The sequence below is a fragment of the Xenopus laevis genome, chromosome 6S (genome assembly GCF_017654675.1).
Source record: "Xenopus laevis strain J_2021 chromosome 6S, Xenopus_laevis_v10.1, whole genome shotgun sequence".
NCBI lineage: Eukaryota > Metazoa > Chordata > Amphibia > Anura > Pipidae > Xenopus > Xenopus laevis.
In genome coordinates this window covers 40,853,000-40,864,023 of record NC_054382.1, presented here as the reverse complement: position 1 = coordinate 40,864,023, position 11,024 = coordinate 40,853,000, and the positions used below count along the sequence as shown (strand labels likewise).

Here is an 11,024-nt window from a genome sequence, read left to right as displayed (position 1 = left end):
GCGTAACTACAGAGGAAGCAAACCCCATGGCTGAAGGGGGACCCAGGAGCTATAGGGGGCCCGTGAGGCCCAGTTTAATGACCTCAGGTCAACCTCTGGATACTTTGGAGTCCCTAAAATAAACTTGCTGTGGGGCCCACTAAAATCTAGTTACACCACTGCATGGGACACTCGCGCACGTCACAGCCGCACTGTTTCTCAAGAGATATCCGTTTCCCGTACTTGGCTTGTTCTGTCAGTCACATAGCCGCTGTCTTACAGAGATGCCACTGACATTCCGGCCACACAAAATCACCCCACCACAGAATAAGAAATAAAAGCAACTTTTGTCGCAAATAAGAAGTCTGTGACAGCACACAGCGCACATTGACGATTTTTGAAAAGTCGCGCCCAAAGGTACAATCGACAAATTCGGTTCTCATAGGAACATAATAATAAACTGCCCTGGATTAACGATGCTCTTATGAAAGTAGAGTAATTGCTGTCACACGATTTACACATAAAGGCAGCAGCAGCCTGTCATATTTAAGTGAAGAGAACGCACAGAGCTTTGAAGGGGGAGGGCGGAGCCGCCAACATGAGACAGACACCTAGAGAGAGAAGGGGCGGACCCAGGCAGAGGAAGAGCTACGCAGGGCCATAGTGAAAGAAAGAGTGTGTAAGGGAGGTGGAGAGCGGGTTAGTGGAGGGAGGATGGGGGGCGGAGAGAGCCAACGACACACACAGCTTTCTTTCCGATAAGAGCCCTAGCCGGGGCTGAGAGTACAGTAACCTAATGGTACAATCTTGGGGGGGATAGAAAGGATTCCCCAAGCACGTGACCCGCCACTGCCTCTTCCACTGTAGCGACCTGTCTGGGCTCTTCCGCTGCTAAACCCGGTGCCGGCGACGTGTCTGTAAGTCTACACTGAGGGCCATGGATGAAGACCGGTATGGGGAACAAATGAGACCTCTGCTCACCACGGTATGGAGATTCCTGTGTAACCTGTAGTCTCACCAGCTGTTGCTTAACTTCAGTTCCTATGGCGCCAATGTTGCAAATTGTGGCGCTACATGGGTTAGAGAGCTGCCGCTTAGTGTTTTCCTAACACGAGATACTACTATAGTGCTGCTGGGCTGAGCAGACAAAAGACTCCGCTGCTGTTCTCATCCTCTGCCTGATTGTTCCTTAGGGACACACAAAAAGTGACCCCACCCCCCAGTACCCACGTCATAATAATACCAGGCGCTAGTGGAAACTATCTAGTGGTCCAAGCAGTATTGTGGTTGGTCTCACTGTTTCTCATGGCCAAACATGTGCTATAGAGAAGCCCTGGCACTTCCTGTATGTGAGTGTAATTATCCGACTCCCGGACAGTGTGGGAAGCCTGAAAGTGCCACGTGACACCGCTGCCTGCCCACAGACTGGAGTTGCCTCCTCATTACTACAGTAGTTGCTTCCAAGGCTGCTTCTCTACCAGTGTCGGACTGGGACACCAGGGGCCCACCAAAGAACCATAGACAAGGGCCCCACTCTCAGTACTATTAATATTCTTCTCCTCACTCAAACTCTATTCTCCTAGTCTCTATTCTTTAAATACTATAATCTATTATTCCATCTATTTAGCCTCTTTGTTCTCAAAGAAATAGCAAATGGCCATGAAAAAGGCCAAATCTTTAGCAGCGAAGGCCAAATCTTTAGCAGCGAATTATCTCCCCGAACTGCCTTCCCACTGGCGGAATGGCACAAGGAGCGATTCGTTTTCAGAAGTCGCATGAAGTTCCCTGACGAGGAAACTACCGGCGACATCAGATAACTAATCGCTCCGAGTGCCATCCCGCCGGCGATTTACATTTTAGCCGGCGGGAAGGCAGGGGATGCAGTTCGGAGAGATTAGTCGCCCTGAAGAAGAGGCGATTTCTGCCGGGCGACTAATCTCCCCAAATCTGCCTGTGTGCCCTGACCCTTAAAAGCAATAAGAAGCAAATGTGTGGGCACAGTGTTACATATGGAGGTTAATAATGATGGAAATGATGATGCTAAGGAGGTTGCACTGTGCCAGTGAGTTAATTACACTAGAATAAACTTGAGGGCACATTTATTATGCAAAAAATGATGGGATAATACACCACACATTGCCCGGCTTTGGCGTGCAAAAAAAATGCACAACATTTTTATTCATTTTTTTCTTGGGACTTCCACTGGAAGCAATGTAAAAGAACAGCAGAAAATGGCATGGCGTAAAGTTACACACACCATGCTATATTTTATAGGGATGCACCGAATCCAGGATTCGGTTCGGGATTCGGCCTTTTTCAGCAGGAATCCTTCTGCCCGGCTGAACCAAATCCTAATTTGCATATGCAAATTAGGGGCAGGGAGGGAAATCACGTGACTTTTTGTCACAAAACAAGGAAGTAAAAAAGTTTTTTCCCCTTCCCACCCCTAATTTGCATATGCAAATTAGGATTCGGTTCAGTATTCTGCAAATCTTTCATGAAGGATTCGGGGGTTCAGCCGAATCCAAAATAGTGGATTCGGTGCATCCCTGATATTTTACACAACTTTTACACCATTTTTTTTTGGTGAATTTAGTTTTACACAGCATAATATAAATGCCCCTACATCTCCTGGAAACATGGGCAAGATGGTGTTCATTCTGGGGAAAGGATAAACTTTTAGACAGGCAATGGGGCAAGTTGACATTGAAGGGGATTTACCCATTGTAGTTAAAAGTGCCCAAAGACGCTTGGCTGGGTCTGCCATAATATATGGGGCTGCACATGTCACATTTAAAGAATGGACTAATGGAAAAAATTGTGTTTAATGGTGGTGTACAGCATCTTCTACTCTTAACATTTTAACATTAACCTCAGCCAGGAAAAGAAGTGTGCTTAAAGCTACATGCGGCGGATTGCCTATGGCTTGGATATTGTCTCGATATGTAACAAATGCATTGTACTGTTTCCTGAATTGAGCACTATAATTGTCTCTCGTACATATACAGATTATATTGATTTCAATGTCCATGCCAAAGCTGATAGAAAGCAAGCACAAGTGGTATAAGGGGTTTCCTTGGTATTGGTAATTTGTATGCTTATGTGAACATCTCTATGTAAATGACTAACATGGAAGTTTAAACCACATTTGCTAGAAAAATTGGTAGAAAGGTTCCTTCCTTGCTAGGATATCTGTAAACAAAAGCTTACTTTTCTGTTTGTTCTTATGCCCACATTCAGCCAGGTGGAGTGTGAATGTGAAATCTGCATGTACACCGCCCAGGCACTGCTAGCTACTGACATCGCAAAGTAGATATGTATGCAAGCATTCCTTTATTTGCGCTACAATTCATATCCTATACTTGTAGTTGTATCATATAAATGGAAAGGCGTGTGTCCTTTGTGAGTTCCCTCAGTTTGTTTTGTATATACAGTCTTATCAACTGGTTTATTCATATATTGTACTATCTGGTATAATATATGAGTGTTTGAGATAAGATATTCTATCGCTACAGATAAGATAAAGGAAGCAAACCACTTCACAGGTCAGCGAGAAAACAGAAGTTTTATTGAATGTTATAAAAATATTTTCATTAAAAAAAAAACTTGTGCAACTACCTGCCTGATTTAAAGGGCACCTGTTGGGTAAAAATGCACCCCGCCAGCGCTACGCTACCTGCACCAGGAGGGAGCTCCCGGTGCGAGCAGCTATGTCCAGTCACTCACATGCGCATAATGAAAAGCTGCCCCGAATTGCTCATTATGTGCAAGCGCATAACGTCACATGTGCGTTACGCGCATGCGAGTGGCCAGACATGGCTGCTTGCACCGGGAGCTCCCTCCCAGTGCAGGTAGCTTAGCGCTGGCTACAAGTCTCCTTTAATATTAATATATGAAGAGGCTTGATTTCTGAGTTGTTGAGACACACCAATATATCAATTTGATAATGGTTATCTAACACAGTTAACGGTTATCTAAGACAGGTGTGGACTAGTTTTAGGTATGTGTGCTGTCCTTTATAAATTGCTCATTCGCTTCAATTCATTTACAGCATGTCTTGAACATGAGCTGAAGCTTGTTTTAGTGTAGGTGAGCTTACGAGTATGATATTCGTATGATCAGCAAAGAGCAAATATCTGAATTATGCAACGTGTGTTTTAATTTGGGTTTAAGTGTGTGGGACCTTGCTGCCTGATTGCTGAGCCACCTTTTGCGTGGAAATACTTCTGTATGTGGGGATTAACCGGCAGTTAGGGGAACAAACCATGTGTCTGAACACAGAAGCCTTGGGGTAGGGCCACACGGACGTTTTCGGCTCGATCTGACGCACTGCAACGAAACGCCAGCGACAAATCGCATGCGACGGAAATAAGGTAAGTGAATGCATTGTCGGATGAAGTCACAGCGTTAATCCTACGCGACACGACTGTCGGATGCAGATGCTGCGCCTGCAGCATGCGATTTGTCGTCTGCGTTTTGTCGCAGCGCGTCGGATCGCCCCCAAAACGTCCCTGTAGTCCTACCCTGAAAGTGTTTAAGTATATGTTGTTTTTTTGTGTATATGTGATCAGATGCTATGAATGGTTTTTGTTCTGAAAAATTTGACTAGGCCTGAATAAAGCTAGGATTGGAGGAAAACACATCGATAATTTCATATTTTTTATGAAAACTTTTTTTTCTGTTTTTTTACCAAACCGTAAGGGGAAATATATGATCTGTACACTTCCCAGGTGAAATCAAAGCAGAGTACTTTCTGGGAAAACGTGAAATCTGTGAAAAAAAGACGTCAGTTGCCTGCAGAGGGCAGTGAAAAAACTGTCCATTCTGAGAAAATGTAAAATTAGGCTTCTGCTGTGCATTTTTTTGTAGTTGGCATGGTATTACCAGGGTTGTAATCTGACATGTTGTTAGATGTTTAAATTTCAGGCCTAAACATGCAATGTAATGAGATCCCGTGCCTCTGTAATGGCTTTCTGCATGCTGGCCTGTTTAATGATGAGTAGCCCAAGACCCTCTAACAGCACAAAGAACCCCCAAAACCCTATATATTTTTGGAAAATACACAAAAATACACTAAATTTTTTTAAAGGAATATTGCCCTGCACTGGTACAACTTGTGTTTACTTCTGAAACGCAAACATAGTTTATATAAATAAGTTGCTGTGTAACCATGGGGCAGCCATTCAAGCACAGGATACACAGCAGATAAGATAAGTCCTGAAGAATTCCATTGTTTAATTCAGAACTTATCTGTTATCTGCAGGGAGGATCAATTCAATTGCTAATAGAACTAGGGATGTACCGAATCCACTATTTTGGATTCGGTCGAAACCCCCAAATCCTTCTCGAAAGATTCGGCCGAATGCCGAATCTGAATCCTAATTTGCATATGCAAAAACACAGTACATATACAAATTAGGGGTGGGAAGGGGAACATTTTTTTTACTTTTGTTTTGTGACAAGCTATTTCCCTTTCCGCCCCTAATTTGCATATGCGATTCGGCTGTGCAGAAGGATTCGACCGAAACCGAAATCCTGCTGAAAAAGGTCGAATCCCAAACCGAATCCTGGATTCGGTGCATACCTAAACAGATCACTGTGTTTACATATGCTGAACAGCTTCTTTAGAAATATGCATTTTCACTCCACAGGACATTTAAACATAGCATTCCTATCTAGTTTTTTAAGTAGTGGCTTTTATACAACCGCAATGTAGACTATGATCTATATCAGTGATCCCCAACCAGTAGCTCGTGAGCAACATGTTGGTCTCCAACCCCTGGATGTTGCTCTCAGGGTCCTCAACGCAGGTCATTATTTTTGAATTCCAAGCTTAATTGCATAAAAACTAAGTATAGTTCCTAGTAGAGCCTCTTGAATAGCCAATCACAGCCCTTATTTGGCACCCCAAGGAACATTTTCATGCTTGTGTTGCTCTCCAACTCTTTTTACATTTGAATGTGGCTCATGGTTTAAAAAGGTTGGGCACCCCTGATCTATATACTTCATAGAATATATTCCCTCACTGGCCAGCTTATCTTTCAGAATTGCAAATGCAGTAGCTTGCTTGACTTTATTGAGCAATACTAAAGTATATAATATGATTTATTGAATATTTCGTTGGTACCGTTATGCATTAAATTTACTCCCTCTATGAAGCTCATGTAAATAGCAAGTGTGCTTTGCTGTGATTTGCATTTCAGTTTGGAGATAGTAGTCTGTGATTATTTATATATTCACATAACTAGTGAACAGAAAGTTGTGTAACTTACTGTACAGAGCATGAATTATTTAAAATGTTTTTAAAATAGTTACTTTCCCAGGCCCTGTTTTGTTTCCTAGGGAAAGCTCTAATCTGGTTTAATGCAATTCTTTCTTTGTTTGTGTAAAAAATGCAGAAGTGGAGTTCCTGCAAATGAATGGCTTAGGTTGAATAAATAATGAACTTCTGAACCTCACTATGATGTTAATTATACAATTAAGATACTTGTGCGTGCAAATGTTTCTGCCCAGTTTCAGATGCCAAGTTTCCAATTTGCTGCTGAGAAGACCTCTTTGGCATCCAGAGACCCGAAAATATTTGAATAAATGCAAATTATAATCAAGTTTGTCCTTTTAGTTTTGTTTTGCTGGTAGAGCTAAGGAACAAATGACCATGCAATACACAGTTGCTATTTCTTTGTGTACATAAAACCATGAAATAGCTTTTTTTTTTGTCTCTAGTTGTTCACTGTTAAAGGTGCAGTATTACCCACTTGTTCAACATTAATGCAGTGAATAGGGCTCCAGCTAAATATATAGTTGCTTTGTTTTCATCATGAGAAATCTGTGGCTTTTGGTATTTCTTCAGCTAAACAAGACAAATGGGGAAAGCTACTCTGTGTTTGGTCCTTGTGAGGTAAATAACTAGATAATCAATATACAACCCATATTTTGTTCTGTTGTTTTCTTAGCACTGGTAATTTAATTATCTACCTTGTAATAAGCAAACATGGAATATCTTCAGTTACACTTTTCTCCAAATGTAGCTTAAAGGAACAGTAACATCAAAAAATGAACCGTTTTAAATTAATACATATACTGTATAATGCAGTGTTGCCCTGCACTGGTAAAACTGCTGTGTTTGATTCAGAAACACTTATTTTCTTTATATAAATAGGGCAGGCTACTGTATAGCAATAGGGGCAGTCATTCAAAGGAGAAAAGGCTCAGGTTACACAGCAGATAAGCTCTGTAGAACATAATGTTACCTGTTATCCACTATTTAACCTGTGACATATAGCCTTTTTTTCAGTTTCTGTCATTGCTACACAGCAGCTTATTTATATGAGCTAAAGTAGTGTTTCTGAAGCCAACAGATCAGTTTCATCAGTGCAGGGCAACAGTACATGATATTTTCATAACTTTAAAACACTTTAATTTTTTTGGTGTTACTGCTTTAAAGCAACAACACTCCACTGAAACTGCCCTAACCCAACTAACTAATGACCTTTTAAAGTGGACCTGTCACCCAGACACAAAAATCTGTATAATAAATGTTCTTTTCAAATTAAAAATTCTATTTTTTATTTAAGCATTCATAGCTGTTGTAAACTCATTTAATAATCTCAGCTGTCAATCAAATATTGTCTGCCCCTCCTCTATGCCCGTGGCATAGAGGCGGGGCAGACAATTACTTTCACTTTCCATTCAGCACTTCCTAGATGTCACTGCTCTCCACACATTCCCCCAGTTCTCTTCACCATTTAATTGTGTAGCCAGGGCATGGGGATGGATATCAGGCCCCCCATTCTGGTGCACAAACAAAATTCTGAGATGATGCAAGGCTTGTCTTAATAACAGTGTCCACAAAATGGCTGCCGCCTGCTTGCTACAATTATGAATTCCCAGACTGAAGGAAACAAGATTCAAATAATTTATATAGTCCCCTTTAACAGCTAAAGCCAACAACCATTTCTCCATAATAATACTGCTTGACCTCTCTGCTGCATTTGACACTGTGGATCACCCTCTCCTCCTCCTTCTAAAGTTGCCTCACAAGGAAACTTGAGGCGACTTCAGAAAGCCAAAATGATCCGAGTGCCATACTGTCGACAAATTACATTCTAGCCACTGGGCAACTAATCTCCCCCAGTAGCTCTGTGTGCCACCACCCTAAGGCTTGTCAGATCATTTTGCTGGGGGGCCATGTCTATCTACAGTAAGTCTTTTGTCTCTTTATAATTCCTTATATGTAACCTGTTTAAAAAATTACATTACAGTATATCATTTACTTTTTAGCATTTATGGTATTTCTTACAAAATATTTGACATAGAGTTTCCTCATGCTATTTAAGTTGCAAATTATTTTAGTGGTCTATTATAAGACGAAACTCTGGGGCAAAGAGGTTGGCTAATGTTTTAAATAATGTACACTTTATTCTTTGGAATGTCCTGCTTTAGAATTATGGCTGCCCACACTGTGGTTTAGCTACTTAATTCTCAACTTCTTATGAATGGAATTCTATACCTACAGTGTAGAAAATTTATTTCAGAAGGTCATGGCTATGTCTTTGGATTTATCACTGACTGAGCTGCCATGTATTTCACATGGTATCAGTGATGTTAGGATTCTGACTTTTATGACACCGGTATCATATTTAGCTAGAAGGCATACAACCCATTCTAACATCTTTTTTTTAGATATATCTATACAAAGTATAATATCCAGGTTTACATTTTTTAATTAATTGCATAGAAGACTTTCTAATTGGCTTAGTGTTTCGAGAAATGTGATCCTGTAAAATCTGCATGTGGCTAATAATTCATCCCTCTATATATTCATGCCTGTAATGAGGCTGAATAGCAGCATTTGCAGTCTAACTCCAATCTTATTTACCCAGCGGGCACTGATCAATCTGGTTTCCATCATACAAGGCATTGACTAAACTGGAGATGAGTTTAAAAATTGTTGCAAATGGCTTTGCTTTTTGTGTGCCAGAAATACCTCATGACTTTTAAATCATATCTGATGGGGTGTTTCATGGGTTTTAAGGTTTCAATTTCTTTTGAACTCATGGATAAAGACTTGGGTATTCCTTCTGCAGATTGGAGAATTCTGGAAATATGCCAGGCATCAGCACATGGGACCTGGGAATTGAAATAACAAGGGCAGAATAAATAACAGAGGGGTAAGTGCCTGTGGGGTGGATATTGGCATAATCACAGACAAGCTCTACAAACATTCAGGCACAGTAGTGCTGTTTAAAGGAGCGGTTCTCCTTATATAAGAAAAATAAATATTAGGCACATAGAAAATTGTTTGTTTAAATGTATCCATGAGTTGTAACTGGCATTCTTCACCAGCTTGCTGTGTATTTAAACCAGTGGTTTTTTTGGAGCTTATATCAGAACAGTGGTATTAGAATCCACTGTCAACTTCTGATATCTGATGCAATTTCCCAAAGTTATACCCATGTTGTAGCATTGTGGCACAGTGGCTGTATTAGATAATGTGACTGCCATAAATTTAATTATGACAATATGCAGATGGCCAAGCATATAGGGAAGCTGAAGCTACTCCATGTTTGGTCCTTGTGAGGTAGATGATTACTAGTGTACAGCCCTTCCCTTTTCCCTGTTTTTTGCTTTTCTTTCGTGACCGTTTTAGATAGCAGTTCATTATGTAGGAAGATGTGCCCTGGTAATCCAGTAATCTCTCTTTCACGGCCATAAAGAAGCTTCATGTTAGCTCTTTAGCTCAAGAAATAAAAAATACGTTCTTCATAATTCAAAATAATAGACAATTTATATTTGTATTCATATTGTACAAGTGGGTATACTGCCCCTTTTAAATAGTAGCCACATCTTACTCTGCTATGTTATTTTCTCTTCCAGCAGTAACTCTGCAGCTCATCTACCCATGTCTTGCTGCATGCTGCAAATCCCACTGAGGCAGGAAGGTCCTTGGGGTTGATTGAGGCTGAAAACATAACACAAGCTGTTATTCATTGGCTGCCAAGGCTTTGATATAGACATGCTAGAAACAATGAAACTCACAGCTCTGCATGTTTAAACTTCCTCTTTAGCGCTTAATTGCATTGCTGTGTGGGAGAAGTGTGTGGAAAATATGCTGCCTGCATATTTCAAGAACATAAGGAACGACAGTATAGCAGATAGGAGACCAGCCTGTTAAGTTACCTAATCAGTTGCATAGGCTGTTACCAGTTATCTTGGGAATTCCACACTGTTGCTTTTATCCCTATAAAATAAAGAGTTTAATTTATTCTTTTATAAAGGGGCAAGGTGAATTTTGTGGCACAGCAGGAGATGTAGTGACACATTCATGACTGGGTGACATTCTATAAAACTGAAGCCTTAAACATAGCATTACATTGTAGGGTACGGTACAGTGAAAAAAATCAAATTTTTACTTTAATCAAAAAGAAACCTATCTCCAATGTACTTTAATTAAAAGCCTACCATTTTTATTAAAAAAAACCTAGCAGTGAAATTTTCACTTCATTTACTTGCTCTGACTGCTGCAGATAGGAAACTTCAGATGGTCCCTAACTGCTCTGCAGGGAAACTATCATAATTTCAAATAGCAGGGGGGAGGGACTTCCCAGAACTCGAGCAGCTTGGTTTGTTTCCCTGTAAAACAGCCAGCGACCATGTAAAGATTCATATCTGCAGCAGTCAGAGCAAGTAAATGAAGTGGGAATTTCACTGCTTACAGTCCGGTTTCTTATAAAAACTGTACAGATTTTTTAATTTAAGTATGTTGGGGATAGGTTTCTTTTTCAGTTAATAAAATAAAAATGGCATTTTATTTTTGCTTTTCTATTCTCTGTAATGTTTCCAACTCCAGCTGCAGGGACAAAGATCATGCAGCCAGATTTACAGATAAACTGAGATTCGTTTTGTAGGATTTTTTTGCTGCAGTAACTGGTTCTGGAGAGTTGGAGAAAGTTTGTAATTAACAATACAAAAACTATAAAATCCACATTAGCTTACATGACAACGCAGGACCCAGTGCAGTCTGAATATTTTGATTATTAATCAGT

The 11,024-nt window shown here is 40.5% G+C and overlaps 1 protein-coding gene across 3 annotated transcripts in view; it reads left to right on the top strand.

Annotated features, from left to right (window-relative positions):
* The first annotated feature begins 560 nt into the window (after positions 1 to 560).
* slc4a7.S (solute carrier family 4, sodium bicarbonate cotransporter, member 7 S homeolog) overlaps positions 561 to 11,024 on the top strand; it is an 87,614-nt gene continuing 77,150 nt past the window's right edge. For 2 of the 3 annotated variants that reach the window (XM_018269292.2, XM_018269290.2), the window contains exon 1: positions 566 to 964. In XM_018269292.2, the coding sequence (XP_018124781.1) occupies positions 917 to 964 (48 nt within the window). In that variant the 5' untranslated portion in view covers positions 566 to 916. Of the gene's footprint in view, positions 965 to 11,024 lie in introns of all 3 variants that reach the window. The other variant, XM_041567532.1, reaches the window with a different exon arrangement.